Genomic DNA, 24963 nt, shown 5'->3' with positions numbered 1-24963 from the left:
TTAAAATAATACTAATTCAAAAAGAAGTATCAGCATATTGCTAATAATAATAATAATAATAATAATAATAATAATAACAACAACAGCGATTTACTTCCGGTTTCCGGTTTAGCGCCCTAAACTAAGACACCATTTCGGGTGACACGCAATTGAAAACATTTCGGTATAAAGTATAAAGAATAGCAAAAAAAAATGTAAAACAAAGTACACATTAAATAAAAGTGTGCACGATTTATTTACTATATATATAAAATAACTTTTTCCTCAAAATATTTTTTAAAATTTTTACACATAATGAGGTCTCACTGCTTCCGGAAACCGCACAACAAATTTAAAGTCCCTGTGCTTAGACTATATGACCAATTTATTAGTATAATATTTATATGTTAAATTCTGGGAAAAATTTATATACACAAATCAAAGTACTTGAACGTGAAACCTAAGTTTTGTGTATTTCATAATGAGTTTCTTCCTTATACAAAAGCCCTTAATGTGATGAAAAATAAAAATGCAATAAAACTTTTTTTTTTTTAGCATAATAGAAAAACGATTTACAGAAAAGCCCTAGTCCCTTAAATGAATTCATTCATTTATTAATTCTTTTTTCTTTCGCTCTTGTCTGTTTTGATTTGTTCTTTTCTGCACCTGATCCTATTGTTCCAATATAAAGAATGTATTGTTGTTGCCATGTTGTTTGTACGTTGACAAATTGTTCAATAAAAAACTGAATTAAAAAAAAAAACTTTTACATATTTAAATCAATGTATAAAAAAAAACTCCAACAAAAATGATTTAACAAGTCTTAAGATTTCCTAAAAGTAACAGTGTATTACGGATGTTCTTTACCCTCCATGGCAGGCTTTCTTTCTTTTTTTTTTTTTTTTTTTAAACAGAGACCCTTTTAACTGACCCCCTCAGATTTCTTTTACAAACCACAAACCAACTTTTTTTTTTTAATTAGGCAGATTATTTACTAATGTAGTAATAGCTTGCCTTTGTACTGGAGCCAGAGTTTAATTTCTGCACTCAGATGCATGTTTGCACGAGTTTTAACTCAGCCTCTGTATGTTAGTACACACACAAATCAACGTCAGGCTCGGTGTATTACACACCGCAGGGTGAAATTCTCAGCTCCAGATCTTTATTAATCATGCATGCATGCATCCGAAGCTTTTTCTTCACATAAAAAAAGGTTTTAGAGCCATCTACTGGATAATCACAGAAAGGGATCTGAAAAAACTAATATTGAAGTGTATCATTTAATCTTTTCATGTAAATGAACACTATATATATTCAGACATCATGTAAGGCAGCTTAGTGTTATAAACATTAAGAACATCTTTAAATGATGGTTACAAAAACAAAAGCAAACAACATTAAAAAGATACAGTAAAAAGCTTGAAATGTGCTTCCCGAGATGAATATAAATAAAGTTGATGCATATCTCATGAATTCAGCTCCATAAAAAAAATAAAATAAAATACACATCTTCCCTTTTCCTCTGCTGATAACAATCCTAAAAGATCGTATTCATGTACTTTAAAACATTTCGTCCCACTCTGTACCTAATTCCACATTATTTTCACAGTCTTATGTCTTCACTATTAATATTAAAAGTGTATTTAAAAAGAGTAGAATTAAAGCTTCCATGATCAGGAGCTGAAACATCTGTGTAGAAGCAGAGAGGAAAAAAAAAAACCTCTGCTTTTTACATAGACGTCATTATAACATTAAAAATTAATACTTTTTTTAATTACACAAATTTTTCTTTAGACAGAAACGAGCATGAGAGAAAATGAAATGTTAAAAAGAAAAGGCAGCAATTTTGTTTTTCCCCCTCGGGGCAGAATTCAGACATAATGAAACTTTTTTTTTTTTTTATGAATTTCTGGGTTGTATCTTCTAACATCTAAAAAAAAAAAAATAGAGATATCTCCAATAAAAGTGTACAATGCCTTGCATAAGTATTCACACCTTTTCTCTTGAACTTTTCCACAGTCTGTAGTGTTACAATACACAATATTTTGTGTAGATTTGTGATACATAATCAAACTGGAAAAGGGGGGTGAATACTTATGCAAGTCACTGCCTGCATATATATATATATATATAAAAACGGCACAGTGGAATTTTAAAATAGCAAAAATACATTAAATGTTAGAGAACAATCATCCAGTACATTCTGTAGTGTTCCAGGAAGAACTAACTTCGTTATATTAAAAAAAATGTAAGAAATATTATCTGAAGTAGCACCCTAAGACTCATCAGGTTCATCAGGTTCCCATCCTCTTCTTTCTCCATGTTTTAGCTTCCTTTCTCCTTTTCTAGGCTCCTGGAGTAAAGAGGAACAAAGACAGATCACATCAACAAACAACGCTAAAACCCGATCACAGCAAATATTAATTCCATTATTAAGTATCAATTCCACACGAGAGCATCGGCGCCACGTCCGAAACGCTTCATCACTCTTCAGTAAAACTTACCATCTCTCCGAAAGTTGCACAAACCCAAAGTGTGCTTTCGCTTTAACGTATTTACATACCTGTGTCCAATCTGCTTCTTGTGAAACTCCTCAGCTGGCCCTCTTCAGCACGAATAACGAGTTCGACTAGACTTGTGTTACTTAATGGTTTAGTTTAGAATGTGGTTAAATAAACAGATCTGGCAACACCCAGATGACTAAACCCACCCCGGAGGATCTCGTTTCAGGGATTTAAACTCACAACCTGTCGGGAATCAGAGGCTTTTACTATTTAGCTGAATCCAGGATTCAATAAACACAAATATTGTGTTGTAATTTAAACTCAGTTTCCATGTTCCTTGCAAATGTGCTTCAATTTCACAACCAACTACAAGAATTAAGGGCTGGTACAAGATCAGGATCTGAAGTTTCGAACACATTTAAAGGTGTGGCATTAAATTAACACACAAAGGCGTGAGTATTTTGTAGCATTTATGAGATGATCTTTGAACCAGGCAGGCTCGTCCAGTCATTCTTCACACTTTACTGGATTAATGAGTGTGTTTTCATTTCTTTTCTTTTACACTAACAATGGAGACGCTCATGTTTAAGGCTCAGATCAGAAACCAGGATATGATCACGATCTGTTTATTATCAGCCTCAAGAAAGAGGCCACTAAAAGAAATAAAAGCCAACAAGGGGCTGTTTATCTTTACAGAGTATTTACAAAATGCCAGATACATGGTAGAGGAATTAAAAAAAAAAACAAAAAAAAAAACACAAAGTTGAACAGTTGTGTGTGAATCGTTTTCCACATAATCACAACCTCACTGGATGTAAAAAAGAAATCTGTACTTAGACATGCGGTTAATCCCACAGTTAATTCGAACACAAACCTCCAGCCGGATGCTACACTGATGAGGGAGCGAGACATTTTCAGCTCACTTCTGAAGAGGAAGCTAAAAAAATGTCTCACTTTTACAACCCCAGTGTTGAGAATACAGCACATGTGATCATGTTGGGACATGATAACACACAAAGCCCACACGTCTTCCTCGCAAACCTTCATAACCATCTTCCAGTGAGGCTAAGGAAAGATTTGTATGACGGTGAGAAGTGAAGACGTGCACACAGGGCCAGATTCACTAAGGCACACAGCGTTTTAGTAAAACATCTTCACCCTGTATATGGATCAAAGACGAGACGTCTTATAGCTGATTATTAATATGCATTAATTCATTCACGCGATATAATTTACTGTGGCTTCATTAAAGTGTTCAAAAATCTGAAAAAAAAAAATCTGAAGCAAAATTTATTGTCATTTAAGGGTAATGGATAACATTACAATTTTAATATTAAATATTAAAACAAAACAAAACAAACATTTTTAAGTACAAATTAATCTCTGTGGCATTTTATTCATTTGAGATTTTTTTTATTCATTGCCGTTTCCTCTTTGACTCATATACATTAAGGTCCAAAAAAATTGAGTTCTCAACTTTTTTTAATTTCATCTATTAGGAGAAATACAAACTTTTTATTTGTATGAAACTTCATACTCAAAAATCACTGAACTCTGAGACAAATCAGTTTATCACAAATCCTTCTAAGAAGTTGAAATATATCCATTTATCCATTTATTTATCCAATATCCATTTTTTTTGTTCAAACAGCAGGACGTGTGTTAAATTGTTGTTTACCTTATGCTCTATTATTCTGCTGTCCTCTTTATCCAGCTAAGAGCAAAAGTTTGTGCACTCCATGACTTTCAAAAAGCTGTACTTCACAAAACTAGAACTCCAACATATTTATTTAAAAAAAAAAAAAAAAAAGAATAAAGAGTGTATCCTGAAACAAAATGACAAAAATAAGGCAAAAAAAAAAAAAAGTTGTTTTGATCTCCAGACCTAATCTGAAGGTGGGAAGCTAGAAGAATATAACATCTGAGATGATCCAAAAGCTACTCCGAGGATTCGAAAGGCAGTTATAAAGGCAAACTTTGTAACTTATAACTATAATATAAATTTCGACGTATGTCTAAGTTAATCGGAAATATCAGAAAGGGGGGGCGCAAACTTTTAAACTGATATCACATAATATACAGGAACATCTGTGAAACCCAAACACACGGAATGCTTCGTTGGTACAAATCAAATTTCTGTACGATATTGTCTCAAGGGTGCGCAAACTTTTGCCCTCAACTGTACACTACAGCACTGTTGAATTCTCCAATCTGATTGGTCAGAAGGTGTTGATTCATTTTGTAAAACAGGAGCTGGTGAAGTTTTCTCTTAGTTAGGTGTTTAATTAACATTTATGGAAGGAGTCTCCAGTGTCAGCTTTGCACTGACAGCTGCATCGCACCACCACGTCCAAACTGCTGATTAATTTCCTAACTAACTAATCAATAAATACACACATTTTGGAATATTTATAGAAACTGTATTTGTTTTTCCTAAATGATGAAATTAACGAGTTGTTGATGTCAGACTCGATATTTCGGACCACGTCGTAATCACACAGTGGCTAATGGCCTCAGTAAAGCAGACCCTCACAGTCAGAGTATGGCTTTAGTGAATCCTCTCTTCCCTGAAAATCCACACTCTCTCTCTCTCTCTCTCTCTCTCTCTCTCTCTCTCTCTCTCACACACACACACTTTAGCTGCCTGAGGTTGCTGACTCTTTTTTTTTTTTTTTTTTTTTTTATTTAAATGTTGCTGTTGTTGGTCTAAGACCCCAAACGGATACAATGACTGATTTAAAAACAAACTCAGACCTGTTTAATTCCAGTGAATTTACCTCGACAATCAATGAACTGATATAAACTGATCCGTGGCTGTTAGGTACAGCTTTAACAGCCTCAGAGAAAAAGAAAGAATAAAATAAATCATTTCACAACAAGGAAATTAGCATTCTTAAATAAAAAATAGGGAAAAAATTTCAGATGTATAAAAAGCAGCTTCATGTCCCAGATAAGTCTCTATAATATAATATAAGTCTAGATATATTACTATGCTGTAAACCCCAACAAAAAGGCAATAAATCCTTTTAAATCATAACCAAACCACACACACATTTTGTCCAACACCCAAACCCTTCACCATTACGTCACTAAAACGTGTGCTTATGTGCTCAAAAAAAGAAAATAAAAAAAACAGAAAAAAAAAAAACATTCATCTGTTAAACCTGCTCAAACGTCTTGTTTTGTTCTGAAAGAACGTGAGAACAGATTTGGCATGTTTGTATCAAATATTTGCACAAAAAACCCTTTTTTTTTTTTTACATTATGTAACATCACGGAAACATCGACTCATTTTTTTCTGAGCAGGAAAGAAAGAAAAATAAGGAGAATAAAGTCATTATATTATTTACACGTGTCAGCGTTTTGACATTGGTAGTTACTGTACAGTCACAAGTGCATTGAGAAAGGCACAGCATTAGCCATTTGTTAGCACTGGTGAAGCAAATATGAACACACACACTCACAGGCTCACACACTCTCACAGAGGATTGGTGTGGTTTTCTGAGATAGGACCCACTGAGTTCATCAATGCTTATTAAAAGAGATTTACTTTTCGTGAAAAGCTGATAAAAAGATTCTTCGCTTTTGACAGTCAAAAATTTTGGAACCCTTTGTGTCTCAAGTTTTATGAAATTGTAATCACTTTTAGTACCAGGGACAAATGCTGCATTTGACTAAAGCTTGTAATTCCGACCTGGTAAAAAAAACAAAACAAAACAAAACAAAAAAAAACCCTCAACTCGTAACCTCAGGACGGTTCTCCTCAACCCCGAGTTCAGCAAGTGACTTCAAATCAGCATGGCCGCTCACAGCACGAACAGTACACAAAGTAGCACTTCGTTACTTTAAATAAACTGTGTTGCATATACAAATATTCACTTTAGATCAAATCAATATACAGACATATACAATTTGCTGTTTTGAGGAGGTAAATCTAAATCACTCATCACAGTTAGCTGGCTAGATAACAAAAGGTGAACTTGGAGGCGTTCATGCTTTTTCCCATCTTGTAGCTCAAAAACGAAGTAATTCTGAGTTCCCACTTCCGAGTTAAGTCGAATGCAGCACAAGCAAAGAGGTACAGGATGGCAATTATGTTAAGAAAAAAAGAAAAAAAAAAAAAAAAACACTATTGTTTCCATAGTAACAGCTCATTCACAATGGACTTGTCTGGCAGATGCTCCCAATTTACGCCTTACGATAAGCAGATTAAAAACAAGTGCTGTTATTGAACAAAAAAGTTGATATGGCGAAGCTTTCTGTACGCGTTTATTTAACATTAACGAAAGAAGGCTTCAGTCAGGCAAGCTTTCTGGCAGAGCAGTTTGTGGTTTTCCTTAGCAGCTTTTTTTCTTCTCTTCATAACTTCATGAGACGGGGGAAAAAAGTGAGACCAGTGAGGAAACGACTGTTTATAGCTGCTATAACGTAAGCGATAACTGGGATCACAGACATTAAATTAAACACAACTATAAATGAATAATTGTAATTTATGGAATCATAAGTGTTGGAAATTTGCTGAGGTGTAAGAGGAATAAAACACTTTAGGATGTGCTGTCACTGGAAAGTAATCAATATCACATCGTTCCGGCGTGGTTTATTGGCTTACACATCATCTGCCTCGAACGAAGTCTATATAGAAAAGACTCGAAGAGCTTGTATTAATTGTGAGAAGAGACTCCTCGTGACTTCACTTAGATGTAGATGCAGTTTATTCAATTCACTTCTATTGCCTACTTTTTAAATAACGTCATCACTCGATCATGAGGAAATAAGAGTTCAAAAACTCTTGACTGTCAGTCTATCAGTTAGTCTGTCGAAACCTTGATGTTGTGATGTGGAACAGATTGCAGTTACAAGAATGTGCTGTTTAAAAAAAAAAAAAAATTATACCGTAAAAGCTGCTGTGAGGTTCATGAGTAGATTGTACTGTCTCATGTGCATTCTACAGTTATTACAGATTCAACTGATTCCCGGCATTCCCAGCATTCCAGTGCAACAGCAAGTTTGATACTAGTGATTAGTATTATAGTGAAGCGTACTGTAGGTGCACAGGCTGAGCGTCTGGAGATTACAGTGAAACATCACACTACTCTGATCTCCATCCTAGTTTCATCTGCTTTCAGTCAACTCCCACAGTGTTACGCTAATAATATTTCTTCGTGCGGTTCACGTTACTGAGAGCTTTGCAGAGTTTAATGCTTCCGGATCATTCTCGAGCCCTTAATACGCAGAACCGGGTGTGTTAACATGAAAGACGACAATACGCACTTTGTTCAGACCAGCAGCTCAAATCTGAGGAGAGCGAGGAAGATTTTCTGCAGTGTGAAGGCCAAAATATTTTTTATTACTCCTGAAATTTGAAATTTTGAAGTGAAATTTTGAATTTTGAAGTGAAAATAACAAGAGGTAAGAGAGAAGTGCAAATGTATATATATTTGCATTTTCATGTATGTATGCAGACTTAAAAACTACATTTGGATGTTTGTGCACTGTCTGTGTCGTTACTATGACAACCAGTGGATATGTGAGTGCATTTGTCTATAATTCAAATAGAAAAGTCAGATTTGGTCTCCTGAGAGGCGCAACAGAAAAGCGCTCTCACTATCAATGGGAAACTGTGAGTTCGAATCCTGACGATGGCCAGGTGACAAAGAAGCAAAACTGGCTGTGCTTCGTGGGTGGGAAGGAGGGATGGCAATCAGGGGGTTACTAGCCATTCATAAGCATCTGCGAGCTCAGGAGAAGAGGGCAGATAGCGCTTTCCTTACGCTGCCCTGTGACACAGCAGTCTGAAAAGATGCGGCTAGCTGGCTTCACGTGTCTTGAAGGAAACATTTGTTAGCCTTCACCTTTATAGGTTGGAAGCTGACCAAATTGGGAGAAAAATCCAAAAATATTTGCTGCTGTCTGAACACAGCTACAATACATGGCCAAAGGTTTGTGGACACCTGACCAATCACACCCGTATGTGCTTGTTGAACATCTCATTCCAGATTATAATAAGCTCCACTCTTCTGGGAAGCTTTCCACTAGATTTTGGAGCATGGCTTTGGGGATGTGTGCTCATTCAGCAACAAGAGCATTAGTGAGATCAGGTACTGATGGTGGGTGAGGAGGTCTGGGGTGCAGTCGGTGTTCCAGTTCATCCCAAAGGTGTTCAGTGGGGTTGAGGTCAGGGCTCTGTGCAGGACACACCATGTCTTCATGGAGCTCGCTTTGTGCACAGGGGCTATTGTCATGCTGGAACAGGTTTGAGCCTCTTAGCCCCAGTGAAGAGAAACTGTAATACTACAGCATACAAAGACATTCTATACAATTGTGTGTTTCCAACTTTGTGGCAACAGTTTGGGGAAGAACCACATATGGGTGTGACAGTCAGGTGTCCACAAACATTTGGCCATATAGTGTATTTCTGTTCGGTAGTGCTCTGGGATTAAATATGAAATAAACATCATTAGCCCATAATTTAACTTTTTAAGGCAAACTAACATCGTCTTATGTATGTATGAAGTAGGGGTTCCACTGATATACTGTTTGGACGATAAAATCAGTCAATATTACGGTTCTACAAATCAGTATCAGTGGCTATCCTGCTGACAGAGCACTGACAATGTCTCTCTGAATGTTACAGAAAGCTGAATTAATGTACGAAATGCTGTAGGAAACTAATCACTGGCAGGAAGTTGTGCGTCTCTGCGCATACAGTTCATACGTAGACTGTGTTTATGCTCCATCAGTGGATTGCTCAGCCAGGATTTAAACTTTTCGGCAGCTGAATCACCTGGGAGACAACTTGTTAAAACGCTATATAGAGAGATATTATCATTTATCACAATTTATAATACCAGCATTGGGCTGTGTTCACAAGGAATTTCTGTATTCATGAACAAATGCATTCACTTCACATTTTTCACGAGCAACTATTTGTACTGAATAGTTATTTTTTCCTAAACTATAATTTCTTTCTTTAACTATTTCATTATTACTATTTTATCTATGTTAACTATGTTTTTACTTTTTATTTTAATGGTTATTATTTATTTTTAGAATTTCTATTACATTATTTTTCCCATTTCCTCCTTCTTCTTGTATGCTGGTGTTTTGCCTTTTTATCGTCATGACGTATATAAAACGCATGTATGAAATGTATGAAACGTCATAAATAAATGATTATTACGCTCATTATATGCATTGCTGGTACGCAGTAGGTGTGTTTGTCGGTGCAGATGGATATTAAGTGAAACCTGTGCTACCTGCACACAAACATGGACAGCTTGAAGAGCCGAGACTCGCCATTAGCTGCCCTTCGAGATGTTTAACGCTGGATCACAGAGCTTGGAATGTGAGCTGACAAGCCGGAATTAGTTTCTGCTTCATCTTCCTCAAAACTGACATGAAAGGCTGAAGCCTGGCCAAGACCGGCTCGTCTCCTATTGGCTGATGTGCGTATAAGTCAGCGTATATTCTGTCAAAAATTCAGAAGTACATTGGTGAACTTTTTTTAAACAGACGACGGATAATAATTCCTAAATCATGCTGTGGTGAGAATTATCCTTCAATGCGTCATTCACATTTTTTTTTTTCTTCAGATACAAAAAAATACTTTCGTATCAGTCAGGCTTCCATATAGATTAGAATAACTTCATTAGAGTAATACCGTGTTTCAGGGTATTACAGCATAGAAATGTTAATAAATGTAAACTTCCCAGGAAGTGTGTAAACTAATGACATTCTCTGTAATGCTACTACAAACGGCACATAGTGGAACTGCTACATCTGCACTGAAAATCGCTCACCGTGTTAATGAACATGCACTTAGTTTTACTAAAAACTTCAATGTTAAATGTAAGCAACATGCACATTTATGTATGTATGTATGTATGTATGTATTTATTTTGTGAAGACTCTCGGCCAAAAGAACTCCAAATCAGCGTCCTTGGACTATTTAATACGTGTTGCATGTGTGTTTACCACAGGAAAGAATTTTGTCATTTGTGCGTGTACTGAGAAGAAAGAGAGCTCATTAACTTCAAACTCATTTATGATAGCAGTTGGGCAGTTGATGAATTCTACCAATTAACGATAAACATATGCGACTATGTAACGCGAGATAGAAAGAGTCCCCAAAGCTGTTCTTCTGGAGTTTTCCTACAGTTTTGTGTCTGTCAGATCCGCCCAACACCACTGGCAACATATAAACAACTCTGACTCTGTAAAAGTGCAACCTCTGAGTTTAATTTACAAATACTGCTGAGCGAAAAGTTCATGAAAGCGTCTTACAAAAATACGTTTCCTGTAAAATGCGTACTAATGGATTTCAGGAACCGAACCAATCACTAGTAAAATACTGTAGCAGAACCAAATAATGCTGCTGCTCAGTGACTTTATGTAAATTATTTAGCTGAAGGCAGCTCATTGGACCAGCGTATAGCTACAGGGAGAGAAGTCAAGGAGAAGTTTAATGACAAATGAACAGAGAACCACATTTTTAACGCGCAAAATGGATGTGTATCAGTAGGAGCGGTGAAGCAGGTGGGACAAACGAAAGTAATGTGAAGCGCCACTGCAAAACAAAACATAACCACTTCAGATGGTCTTATTTATAGCCATAAACTAGAAGGTAACTTGTCATTGTTGTCAAAAGTAAGGAATTCTATACAGCTGGATCTTTACAACTTTTACTTGTGATGAATTTCAACAACTGCCCTTAGACTTCAATTATAAGTTAGTTTCGAGTAAACAGATTTTCTGTTCTTTTCTCACTACAAGAAAATGTTGAAAAACATGTTGAGTTAAGTGTAGAATGGTGTTTAAGGCATACAGGGGAAACAGCAAACCTGGACGTAATAATACACCACCTCTAGGTTTTGTGCTTTACACGGATAATCTGACAATTACAAGTAGCATAAAAAATTTAGCCCAGAGTGTCAAAACCCAGCCCTGATGTGGCCGAGCCTTTTCTTGGCTCCTGACGCTACTGCGGTGTTTTATTGCAAACACACCTGATCTTGTTAATCACGATTTTTGTGAGGATTTGCAAATTATAGCCTGTTGTGTATGATCAGATTTCATAGATTAGATTTAATGGAGTATGAGTCAGCAAATACTAAAGCGCTCGCACTATGACTGTGCACACACAGACGCCCCAGTGCAACACGTGAGAAAGAGAGAGCAGATGCTACCAAAAGAAGAAAGAAAGAAAATCAACCCCAAAGCAGCAGAAAGAAGAAAGAAGAGGATTAGATGTCCGAGTTAAAGAGGGATTACTGGAAAAGAAAGTCATGAAGGGTGAGGGAGAGAAAATGTTGCCAGCAAAGGTTCATTTCACCAGCACTGACTTTGGAAGGAACCCGTCCGTCTGCGAGGAAGAGGAGGAGGAAGAGGAAGGGAAGGAGCCGGCGCCGGAGGGCGGAGCCGCAGGTTTGGGTAGACTGTACATGTAGACGGCGCCGATGACGAGGCCAGCGCCGAGCGTGAACAGAATGTCCACGTGGAAGCCGAAGAGGTAGACAGACGTGACCGTGGACACCACGATGGAGAAGGAGGTGGCGAAGCCCTTGAGGATGTTATCGGCGTATTTGACCACCACGGCCACCAGCAGGCCGCCGAACGCCTGGTTAAAAATCACGCCCCATACCATGGGCGTGTAGCCGAACAGGAAGCCGTTCTCGGCGATCTGCGCGCCGTCGTTCCACCACAGGCCGAGCAGGCCCAGGAGCGTCCCGAAGAGCCCCAGCTGCACGTTGCGAAGCCACAGTGAGGCGCTGCTGCCCTTCAAGATCTTCTCAAAGTAAACACCTGCGAAGCCCGACGACAGACACGACACCACCACAGCCAGCAGGCCTTTCACATAGCTCTGAGAGGCGGCCGAGACGATGGTCTCCTTCTTCTTGCTGCCGTCTTGCTCCACCTGGACGATGGCCACACCGGTGAACAAGAGGAGCAGAGAGATCCACTGGACGCGCGACAGACTCTTCCTCAGCATGAGCACAGAGAAGAGCGCTGTCGTTAAAATCTTCAGCTGATATGTTACCTACAGACAGAGAGAGAGAGAGAGAGAGAGAGAGAAAGAGAGAGAGAAAGAGAGAGAGAACACGAGTGGAGAGGGGTAAAGCACAAACGAGAACAACTTTGTCGGTTTTCTTTGGTTTGTATCACAATGTAGCTTGGAAAAAATTTAATAATTCTAACATTTAAATTATCATCATCATTATTATTATTATAAAAATGTGGAAATGTGGACTGATGCATATATCCATAGCCATGAAACACCCTGATTATTGCTGGTGCATGCAGGGCTGTAAGGAATAATACACTGGGGGGGGTGTGCTGTTATCAAAAAAAACAAAACAAAGATCAAAGATGCAGTGGTGTGATGTGGCTCGATCCGAAGTGCAGTTACTGTTAGCACTCCGAAGTTGATTATTTTCCTCTAACAGTACATCCCGAAGTGTTTTATTTCTACAACAAAATGACACAGATGGTTTTACCCATTTATAGTGGAATGTCTGCTAAACAAGTTAATTCCTGATAACACTTACATTACATAAAAGCTGCTATAAACAGTTGCTTCCTCACTTCCTCTTTTTTTCTCCATTTTGAAGTTAATAAGAAAAAAAAAAAAAAAACACAGCTTGCCATGTTAGCAAGACAAAGAAAAAAAAAAAGCTATCCTGAAGACCTTTGTGACTGTTACAAAGTGCAGACACTGAAGACTCCTTCCAAAAATGCTAACATCTCCTCCCAGAAAAATACACCATATCAGCAATTACTGTGTTTAACAACGCGTTCGTTTAGCATTTTTGAAAGGATTTTCAACACATTGTTACAGCCAGAGGTAAAAATAAATAAATACATACATAAATAAATAAATAAAAGAGAGATTAGTAAAGAAACAACTGTTGACAGCTGTTATAACGTTCCATAATGTTTTAATGTAACTTCTGTAACCGGTAACAGCAAAATCACACCACCTCTTCACTGATTAATTTCTTATAACAGCATGTCCTCTCATGTTTTTTAATGACATATTCAGCTTTGCACGTACTATATGATGAGATCTGTGAAGAATGGTAACTGACTATTAAATATAATTTAAAAACACAATGCACCATGAAATAAGAATGTCAGTTCTAAAGTGTGACACTCCTAACAGACTCAGAAAGAGAGAGAAGGTGAAGCAGAAAGCCAGTGGCTGCTTACCTGGAACGTAGCGGCTGGTAAATTAGAGATGGCCACATACTGCAGGTTGTTCTGTAGTGTGTAGATAAGTGACGGAACCGCCAGCTTCAGCGTGTCCCAATACTGCACCACGATAGAGTCATACAGCAAGGCCACAAAGTCCCTGATATTTCCTGCACAGAAAGAGACGGAGGATTCAGCACCAAATCCAAAACTGAATCCACAGTTTCACCCTGTTACATCAGTTTAGAGAATTTCAGCCAGGGGCACGCAGGAGGCACTGAAAATCCGCCACGGCCCTTTCAAAGGCAGGCAAGCGTCATTTAAGGTTAAAAAGTTATCAACGTTCGTGTGAGGATCTGCTGGTAAAATAAGAGGGCAGCAGGTGTGACTGGAAGATTTCTGCCCCACTTTTTTAAGAGCGAGGCTTACTTCGACCTCAACCTGGTGCTTCGCCATTCATTCCTTCATAACTGCGCATACCATAAACAGCGTAAAACCAGCTTCAGTCTAGCTCAGTGATAATGAAGAGAGAGGTGCTTGAGATATTCTGTAGAGTTCTTCCGCCTGCCTAATGCACAACGATCCCATCGAGGGCTGAAGTCCAGACCGCCACTGGCAAATCCAAAACCAGGACTAGCCATGATCACGTCAAGATCAAGACCGAGGTCTATTAAAATACGTGGTGGAAAAAAAAGACCAAGGTTTTATTTCAATTTCATATATGCAAGACAAAATTTTCTTGAGAATGAACGAGGAATCCTGCAGAATAGTTCTAGACAACAGAATTAGACATTACACTATATGAGCTTGTTGGACATCCTATTCCAAAACCATTAGATATTAATATGGGGTTGCTCTCCCTTTGAGGTAATAACAGCATCTATTCTTCTGGGAAGGCTTTCTACAAGATTTTGGAGTGTGTCTGTGGGAATTTTTGCCCATTCAATCAAAAGAGCATTTGTGAGGTCAGGCACTGATGTTGGATGAGAAAACCTGGCTCGCAGACGACTTTCCTTGCTTTGTGTACAGGGCTACAGTCATGCTGGAACAGGAAAAGGGCCTTTCCCAAACTGCTGTCACAATGCTGGATGTCTAAAATATCTTTGTATGCTGTAGCATTAACAATAACCTTAACAGTTACCCTTCACTGGAACTAAGAGGCACAAACCCTGAAAAACAGCTCCAGACCATTATTCCTCCTCCATCAAATGCTGCTCCTGTGCATTCTGGTCGGTAGAGTTCTCCTGGAATCCTCCAAACCCAGTTTCGTCCATCAAACTGACAGACAGTGAGGCATGATTCATCACTCCAGAGAACACGTTTCCACTGCGGCGTACTACACCCCTCCAGCTGACGCTTGGCATTGCACATAGTGATATCAGGCTTGTGAGCAGCTGATCAGCCACAGAAACCATTTCATGAAGCTCCTGACGCACAGTTCTAGTGCTCGTGCTGCTTCCAGAGGCAGTTTGGTGCTCTGTAGTGACTGATGCAACAAACGACTTTTACATGCTACGCACTTTGTGTCATCTACAGCTTCGTTGCTGAGCTGTTGTTACTCCTAGATACTTTACACAGTTGTACTTACTAGCATTTACTACAAAACAAAAAAGCGTTGTGTCTCACCAAGCCATTGTTAAATAAGTTCTTAAATAATTAGTTGAACCAATCATGCTAGTCTACTAGTTGGCTTCATTTGTGCATTGCTCCAATGATTAGGCTGTCTTTTCCAGAAAAAGAACTTACTTCTTGTCAAACATTGTGCTTGTGAAAATAAAAGAAACACAAACTATATTTTTACAAACTCTGAGTCGAGACCAAGACCATATTTAGCGAGATCAATGCCCAAGTACAAGTACAAGTCCAAATCAACACAGAAAAGGTCACTAGACCAGACTAGACTCCTATAATCCTATTTCCGACCTTTTCAAGATTTTTTTTTAATTACTAAACTTTTCAGAATGTCTATTTTTTTTTTGTCTATGATGGTCTTCAACTGGCAAAACATGAAACGTGGTGTGCATTGGTGCACTGGATAACATTAACTCAGTTATTTTATGTTGGGGGGGGGGGGGGGGGGGGGGGGACCTTTCCTCCTCCATTACAGCAGTAACTTCCTAGTTTAGCTAATAATCAGCTCAAACAGCCAAAATGAACCAAATTGCAAAAGCACATTGCAGAAGTAACTGGAACTATCTACAACAATCTCGGGTTACAAGGATGACATTACACTTAAAGTGCGTCCAGACTGCACTTTATAAAATGTTTTTAAAGAAAACTTAAACTCATGAGTCATGACTGTGACAGCTGACATTAAGTCAATGTGTCACATTTTTATTTACTACACATTGTCCTATTTATTTTGTATTTATCATTGCCATATTTTCGGTACGCACTATATTCACTCTTATGCTTTCATTAGTTTTCAGTAAGCGTTTTATCCTGGTCAGGGCTGTGGTGGACCTGGAGCCAATCCCAGGGACACTGGGCATGAGGAGGGAATATATCCTGGATGGGAAGCCAATCCATTAGGGAACAACACACACTCATACACACATTCACACACATACACACACAGGGGCAATTCAGCACAGCCAGCATAGTCCACCTACTGGCATGTTTTTTGGAAAACTAAAGAAAAGAGAATGCCGAAAAACAATAGATTAAGATTATTAATATCAGTATGCCAACAAATATCCCTACTTTCCCCAGAACACGTCTGGACTTTTCCAGCGATCCACAAGAACTACGATGAGGACGTACCTCTCTTCTGGAACAGGATGATGATGAGGCAGGTGAAGACCTTCAGGACCTCTGCCATGACCACGGCGGACGTGGCGAAGAAGCGGTCTCCTGGCAACGTCCGCACGTAACGGATGCTGAGGATGAGCGAGGCATTCTGGATCACTAAAACGGTCAAACTGATGTACTTCAACTTCCTGTTAACTGCAGAGGGACAAACATAACAGGTGATAAGAATGACTGAACTGTAACTGATCAAATTTAAGGATATCACAACCTGGATCGTAACTTCATAACAACTAAACTGAAGTCTAAACACACACACACACACACACACACACAGATAGACATGGTGTAAGTGTTGATGGAGCACTGTGGCCACAACACTATAGATTAAACCTCCAAGCAACCGAAGCCTAAACACATAAGAATAAGACTTTTGGGACAATCAGAACACAAATAAAGACAGCACAATAAAGTACTATGACTTTGGTACCTGGATTAAGTAAGCAATAAAACACTTGGGACGGTGCTCTTATAGAAATTCCCCCACTGCGGGACAAATAAAGGAATATCTTACTCTTACTCTTACTCTTAAAAATAATCAACGATGGAGTGGTGTGATGTGACGAAGCAGAGTTACTTGTACCACCCCAAAAGTCGATTTTGTTCCTGTAACAGCAAATCCTGAAGCGTTTTATTTCTTTTAGACAACAGCAATTTGCCAATATTAAAAATTTTTAAGAATGACATGTCTAATCTTTCTCCGTTTTCAGTTACATTCAACGCTGTGGAACATTACTTATCACTTACATTTATAACTCACATTTACCTCTGACTGTTACAATGCGCTGACACTGAAGACTCCTTCCAAAGTTAAATAAACATCTCCTTACAGAAACCTTCATCATACCAATGATTATATGTTTTTTGGTGCTAAATTCTTAAGTAAAAAAAAATTAGACATGGCAGATCATGTGGTTATATGGAAATAATCCAATCCCTGGATTATTCCCACAACACGAAGCAGAGTGACATTACCACTCAGAAGTGGAATATTTTTGTATAAAAGCACAGTCTGGAGTGTGTTATACCACTCTCAACGATTACGATGTTAAATTTAATAATGAACAAAACCTGGCGCATTTTCATGGCTTATAGTTGATTCAACGTTGGGGAACACCTGAGAGACGAGCTAGTTCCTGTTATCACTGACGTTACAGCCACAATAAACAGTCATTCTCTCATCAGCCCCTCTCTCTCAAAAAAAAAAAAAAAAACACAGCTTGTCATTTTACAGAGAAAGATTAAAGTCCTCTGCCATGAAGACTTTCTTGTGAAAATACGCACTAATATAAACCTGTGAGTTACCTTGTAGGCGGAACTTTAAAAAAAAAAAAAAAAAAAGAATCAACATCTTGATTGGAGTATTAAACTGTGTTGTGATATTATACAAATATCACTACGCCAAGTTCAAAGTCTTTAAAAAAAATATATATATATATTTACATAACACCTAACAACAGTCTCAATGAAAGCGTCAATCCCTAGCCGTTGAATAATCCTAACTCGGCTGGAATAAAGAGCAGTGCATCACCGAAAAGGATGTTTGCTCACTCCACCCTGGCAAAACACACACCCACACACACACACACACGCACGCCAACAATCAGTGCCTTTATACACTCTGAGCAGTCAAGCACTCCACCCAGCGCATTCACACACAGTTCCTTGTCCTCTGCAAAAGCAACTGTACGGTGGAGAAATACAGCAAAAAATAACACCATGATGCTTCAGGATATTTTTATGATATGTAGTTTTGCTATAAAACCTACTGCCTGACTGTAGCGATGCATTAACCAGCCTGATGAAAAGCCACGATTACAATAATATTAGTTTACATTTATAACAAATTCATTAGATTACAGGGAAAAGGAGAAAATGTGAGTAACCGTAAACTAGAGAAGAGTAAATGTAGACAGTGCTCTCGAAAAAGCAAAAGCAAATTATAATGATATGAACGATAAATCAGATAACTACCCAAGCTTAGTTTATTACTGTTTCATTGTTACAAACCTGCACCCACATTTCTTAAGGGAGGAGTAAAGAACACAAAAAGGAATATAATTTCCAGTTATAGTGCATCAGGACTATAAAAAAAAAAAAAAAAAAATCGCAGGAGAAGGCGTTTTTACTTTTTTATAGACAGATATGAAGCTTGTGGAAAACTATATCACAGGGTGGCGTAACACACTTGGAGGAAAGCGAGACCCGTCCTCTTCCTCATATGCAAACTCACAGACGCCCCACGATTGCCTAGTGTCGCTGTGATTGACAGCTGGAGAGAGATTAATGCCATCCAGAGAGCACAGCTGATTTTTCTCTTTTTTGATTCCTGACCACGGATGGCTGTGGCATCATCAGGATTGGAACTAGGACACTTCTATCCTGAACTCGTCACCTACGAATCAAAAATCGTTTGCTTTGTGTTTAATAACTGGAAACATTATTTATTACACTAACAGCATTACAGTTTCCAGGTTCTAGTAAAACTGCACCTGACATTATGTATAGTTAAGTATACTAGCGTAAGAGTATCAATCGATACTGATCAGAATCGACGTCTCTCACACCATGGTTGTGTGTTATCTGATTGGTGAAGCCAGTGTTACACTGTGTGTGATTACAGCAGTCTTTTAACATTATTACTTCTCACACTGTACAAAATGTTTCAAATTAAATTCTCTAACAGGCTGTGCCATAACTGTGACACTCCATGATGAAGATCCTCAAACGAAAAGCCGGCGATTAAAGAAAATCACTACGTTCTGTTTACGTCATCAATCAGCGTGGACGGGGCTCGAGTAGCAAACATGAAATATTCCTCAAACCGAGCTTACTGTCCATTAGAATGTTTTGTTGAGATACCTGTGTCTGTCCCGTGAGTCTGGCATCATCCTAAGTGGCATTGTTCTCCTGTTGGTTGCATGCAAGGAATTCTTTTAGGATGTGCAACATTTGAGAGCAAAATCAGGCCAAAAAGCTGAATTTATTGTGAAGATTTTAACTAATTTTCAGATACCAGGTATGGACTGTACAATTCCCACTGGAACTAACAGCACACACTGAACACATGAAACTTTCAAAAGTCTACAGGAAGTGTCCAGGACAAGTCAAGATATACTAACTATGCTGTCATCATCTCTCTCTCACACTCTCTCACTCACTCACACACACACACACACACACACACACACACCTGGTCCCTACAGGTAACCTGATCCTCAAGGTGCACTAATTAACAGCAAGAGTTTATTATCTTTCACATTATACTATGTATTTCAAACAAACAATAAGTGCTTCTTATTTCAGGAGAAGAAGGTGCTTGAATCACCCTGTCGTTAACACTGTCAAGGGAAAGTGAACTAGCATTAAAGGCAGTCTGACCTGCTTTACTTGATTCTTCTCGAAAGCCACAGGATGTCTATGGTGTGAAAAATCCGCATTTATAACGTAATAAATCTGTATTTTATTTGAATTCATAAGTGAGGTTTTGTGGTTGAGTTGGATCAAACGAAAACTGAAATGTGTTCCATGGCATGAATTTGCATTTCTACATTTTCAGAGCATGTTGCATTCCCTCATTTTAAAATTAAGAAATATATATATATATATATATATATATATATATACATAGAGAGAGAGAGAGTCATTTTTTTTATTATTTCTTACTAGTATTTATTTATTTAAAAAAAAAACACAAAGGTTTAAGTCAGCACAAGAGTATTACATGGCTGAGAAATCCGGTTGGTCTCTTGAGCCTGTTTGTGTTTAGACGTGCCTCTTGTCAGTCATTTTATACACAATTCCCTTCTCAGTTTGAAATCAGCAAGAGCCCAGCACAGCCAGTTAATTCCCCTCTAAGCCAAAAAAAAAATCACTCTGCACTTTGGAAGAAAAAAAAAAATTTATATAATAAAACCAGAAAAAAAAACACTTGCTCAATTCTGACAAATCTTGCCTAATGCACCTTTAATGCACCTTTAAAATATAAATGAATGAATGAATGAATGAATGAAGTACAGTGTGCTTCTCCAGAATGCTTGTTTTTTTTTCCCTCCATCATTTCATTAAGACTAATATTAGCACTGAACCTGTATGACACGGATGTGTACCAGGAATTCTTGGGCAGATTAAAGATACGGATCTCTTTACAAACAGAAATAAAGTGACGGCAAAAGAGGACGACGTGGTGCTCGGGGAAAGAAAAAAAAAATGGCAGGATTTTTTTTCAGGAGCAATTTAAGAATATTTTTAATTAGTTTCTGCACATGTTGATGGTATTTTTAACCATATCTTTCACATTTACAAACATCACGCGAATGCTTGATTTCTAGACTTTGGGTTATGGAACAAGTACAAGGAATAAAACAGAAGTTAATATTTTAAAAGTAACCTACAGAAAAGAAAGACAAACCCCAAAACAAAGAGATGTTTCCTTGGGTGTTTTGGAAATGCAGTGTTTTGACCATTTTGTATCTGAATGGAAAGAAATTCATTTGAAATCTTCTGTCACCAAATCTGAGTTTTCTACACTTGATTAGTTTAAAGTTGAACCTGAACCCTTGCACACACACACATTTCAAGCCCTGGGACACAACTACAGATGCAGTTTAGCTCCAAAACTTCACTTACTCACAGAAAAGCTTTAAATGTACTATTTATAAATGTTACATTCAGGCTGTAGTGCCATTTCTCATGCTTTAGGAAAGTAACAAGGCTGGATGAGAAACACAGACACTGAGCTGCTAATAACTGAAGGTCAGTAGTTGTATTTTCAGCAGGAAATAAGCCATTACCGTCAGTCTGTCTGCGGGAAGGCGTCTTGTCTTCACCTGCCGAGTCTGGACCCTTGTTACCTGCTGCCATGTTGGCACTGACGTCTAAATCCCCGGACTGACACTGACACAGCTACCAGCTACCAGCTAACAGCGCCTAATGGGGCTTTCTCCAGGCTAACCGTTAGCCACAAGCTAACTAAATTAATCCCGACAGTTTCATTTCATAATGAAAAGTTCTCCAAATGCTAAATACTCCGTGACATTTCCCAAAAAAACACGCATACACATACACACACGATCTAAGACGTAAAGTAAAGTAGCCCACTGGCGCTTCAGGCGAAAGCGTCGACGTCTACAGGAACGTCTTTCTTCTTCGTTGGTGTTTATTAGAGGAAGGTTTGGCCAAACAACTTTATGATGCATTACCGCCACCAAGCGGCCTGGAGGAAAACACGGCTACAGAGGTTTCTTTCTTCTTCGTTGGCGATTATTACATAGAGATTTGGCGAAACAACTTTAGGATGCATTACCGCCACCAAGCGGAATGGAGGGAGAACACGTCATTAAACCTGCAGTATATGGCACATTATGAGGGGGGAAAAAAGGAAAGGGGTACTAAGGAGGTACTAAACTGTACTTGGGGTACCTGGGGTGGTACATCTTTTGTACTTTTAATGTGTATCTTTTACCTATAAAATGCATATAGTGTAGCTTACAAGCTTTACAAACTAATTACAGCACATTTAAAGAGAGAGAGAGAGAGAGAGAGAGAAAGAGATTAGAGAGTTTTTATTGTCATTCTAGCCATATACAAGTACACAGTAGAACAAAATAGCATTCTCCAAGGCCTCGGGGACAGCAGCGTACACAATCGACAACATGTAGTGCAAAAAATTGCGGGAGACAAAGTGCACAATAGATAACACAACAAATAACACAATAAATACAATAAAGTGGACAGAACAATAAATACACGTAATGGGACAATAACACAGTGCCTTAAATACAACACACACAGCAAAATGGTGGAGTGGGTGGTGTGTGGTTAGTAGGGCATAATCACCGCTAGCATCATAAAAGTCCCTGAGTTTTAAAATAAAGTGACAGTGATGTAACTGGTAAGAAATATTCGTTCCTTTGCAGTAATGAGAGGAAACAAGATAAGGAGACGGGATGGTTAATGATGACTAGTGTGTGATGGCGTTGTGGCTGTTAATTCTGAGGTAAGTGAGAAGCAGTTACGTACCTTCAATCGGCTTAGAGATAAGAGCCTTTATTTATCTCATGTACATTACAGTGAATTTATTTTCTTCACATGTACCAGCTTGTTAGAAATTTGAGGTCAGAGCACAGGGTACAGCACGCCTGGAGCAGATAGGGTTAAGGGCCTTGCTCAAGGGCCCAACAGGGGCAGATTGGGGGTGCTGGGGCATGAACCTCCAACCTTCTGATCAGTAACCCAGAGTCTTAACCACTGGAGCACTATATCTACCTTTCCCGGTGAAAGATATAAGAATACAAAAGCTGTACCCTTGAGGGTATCACCCCAGTGACAAGGAAGGGTACAGTTCATTCATTCATTCATTCTTTCATTCATTCATCTTTAGTAAGTGCTTTATCCTGGTCAAGGTCACAGTGGATCTGGAGTCTATTGCAGGAACACAAAGCGGTATGATGCAGTACATCACGGGGCTTAGTTTAGTCTAGCCAATCCACTTACTAGTATCTTTTCTGGAGGTTGGAGGAAACCAGGGAACATGGAAGAAACCCACACTGATACGGTGAGAAGAGTAACTTAAGCTCAGGATGGAATCTCATCTACTGATCAATTTAGTGAAGTAATAAGGAAGCTGGCAAAGATGATCTTCCTGATTGCTGACCGTAGCCTGGGTTTCGGCTCTGCTAGCTGGTCAGACTCAGCTGGGTTCTTCAGATTGGAATTTTGCTATCCACTTTGACCGAAATGTAATGGGTTGGTTCATTCGATTCACAGAGATTTCTAGGGTTTCAGTGCATACAGTAGTAGTGTATATTGGGCTGGATGTGAAAAATAATTATTCTTAAGCTGGACTACAGGCTCAGTATAAAGTAACACAGAATACAAACATGGCAACTGAACCAACTGGTGAACGAATCATTTAAGTGAACCGACTCAAATGACTCGACACTGAATAGACTCAGAATTGCATCTCTTGCTTAATGAACACTAGGTGGAAGCAGTGCTCATCATTTGGATGGTGTCTCTCAATTCATGTTTTGATAGATTTGAAGATAATCCATCATTCACTAGAGTGAATATTTATAGCAGTCTGTGATTAGACACAAAACAATGTGATCAGATATGTGTGTGAGGAAGTGCATTAGTGTTTTGGCACTGATCACAGTCTCACTCCAATGTGTTTGAAATTAACTGCAATTCCCAAAACCACTGTGGCATAAAGATCATTGTTTATCATTGTTAAATGATTGGACTCTAAAATGAAATGATTGGACTCTAAAATGAAATGATTGGACACTAAACTGAAATGACTGGACACTGAAATGATTGGACTCTAAACTGAAATGATTGGATGCTAAACTGAAATAATTGGACTCTGAAAAAGAAATGATTGGATGCTAAACTGGAATGATTGGACTCCGAAATGAAATGATTGGATGCTAAACTGGAATGATTGGACTCCGAAATGAAATGATTGGATGCTAAACTGGAATGACTGGATGCTAAACTTAAATAATTGGACTCTGAACTGGAACGATTGGACTCTAAACTGAAATGTTTAGACTCTAAACTGTAATGATTGGACTCTAAACTGAAATGATTGGACTCTAAAGCGAGCATCACACTGAACACTCTCTCTACAGGTTATGATTTTGTTATTATTATTATTATTATTATTAGTTTATTAGTCAGGGACTGGGACAGTACCTGCTGCTAAACATTATCAGCAAAGCTGTAAATGAACCAGGGTTAGTCCAAAGGGCTTATTTTCACAGGCTGCCCCAGGCCAGATGTTAAAATGCCCCCTGGTGTCTAACAAAATAACACACACTATAAAGACACACATCTAACAAGGCACATCAGTAACAAAACAGTAACACAAGACAGCATGTGTGGCTGTTACGACGTTAATAACATGGTAATAGAGATGAACCAAGAAAGCACAAAGCGCTTATAAAGCATTTAACAAAATAAAAATGATAGCTGCAAGCTGCTAGGACGGAGGTGATGAAGGTAAAACAACATGCCCAGGTTTTCTTGAAGGTTTTAAGTGTAAAATATTCCACTGATCCCTCAGTACTGATTTATTTTATGAATATGTTATCATTTGTATAGTAACAGCTCATTCACAGGGATGTGTAGGACAGATGCTGCATGTAAATCTAAAGCTAATAATGAACAGAGAAACAAACAAAAAAGTATAATGGTTGATATGGTGAAGCTTCTGCAGGGAGATGTTTATTTAACATTTATGGAAGGAGTCTCCAGTGTCAGTAAGTTTTCCACCACAGGAAAGTCTTTTGGACAGGAGTCTGATGTTTCTTTTTTATTTGTCTTAATACTCTTGACGCACATTTCATTTCATATATTAACTTTAAGTGAAAAAAGAGAGAGGAGTATGAGGGAACGACTGTTTATAGCTGCTATAACGTGAGTGATGAAAGGAACGGACTTGTCTGGTGGTCATTCCACTTTAAAAGTAACTATAAAC

At 38.3% G+C, this 24963-nt stretch overlaps 1 protein-coding gene across 1 annotated transcript; it reads right to left on the bottom strand.

Moving 5' to 3' along the window:
• Positions 1-230: 230 nt before the first annotated feature.
• On the bottom strand, positions 231-21637 carry slc35a2 (solute carrier family 35 member 2). The gene is made up of 5 exons (XM_026928012.3): positions 21272-21637; positions 16434-16616; positions 13689-13840; positions 11825-12519; positions 231-2332 (listed from the first exon to the last, which is right to left on the bottom strand). The coding sequence occupies exons 1-5, from the start codon at positions 21339-21341 to the stop codon at positions 2305-2307; spliced, it is 1128 nt and encodes a 375-aa protein (XP_026783813.1). The 5' UTR covers positions 21342-21637; the 3' UTR covers positions 231-2304.
• Between the last annotated feature and the right edge of the window lie 3326 nt (positions 21638-24963).

This window comes from Pangasianodon hypophthalmus, chromosome 8 (genome assembly GCF_027358585.1).
Source record: "Pangasianodon hypophthalmus isolate fPanHyp1 chromosome 8, fPanHyp1.pri, whole genome shotgun sequence".
Lineage (NCBI taxonomy): Eukaryota > Metazoa > Chordata > Actinopteri > Siluriformes > Pangasiidae > Pangasianodon > Pangasianodon hypophthalmus.
The sequence above is the reverse complement of the archived record's forward strand: the minus strand, read 5'-3'. Positions and strand labels throughout refer to the sequence as shown.

Bases quoted from the DNA above. Each gene is read 5' to 3' on its own strand.
- slc35a2 (XM_026928012.3), bottom strand. From the start codon at position 21,341: ATGGCAGCAGGTAACAAGGGTCCAGACTCGGCAGGTGAAGACAAGACG. The intron at 13,841-16,433 runs GTACGTCCTCAT...CTTTCTGTGCAG, and splicing joins CATCCTGTTCCAGAAGAGAG to GAAATATCAGGGACTTTGTG. The intron at 12,520-13,688 runs GTAAGCAGCCAC...CTCTGTCTGTAG, and splicing joins TACCAGCCGCTACGTTCCAG to GTAACATATCAGCTGAAGAT.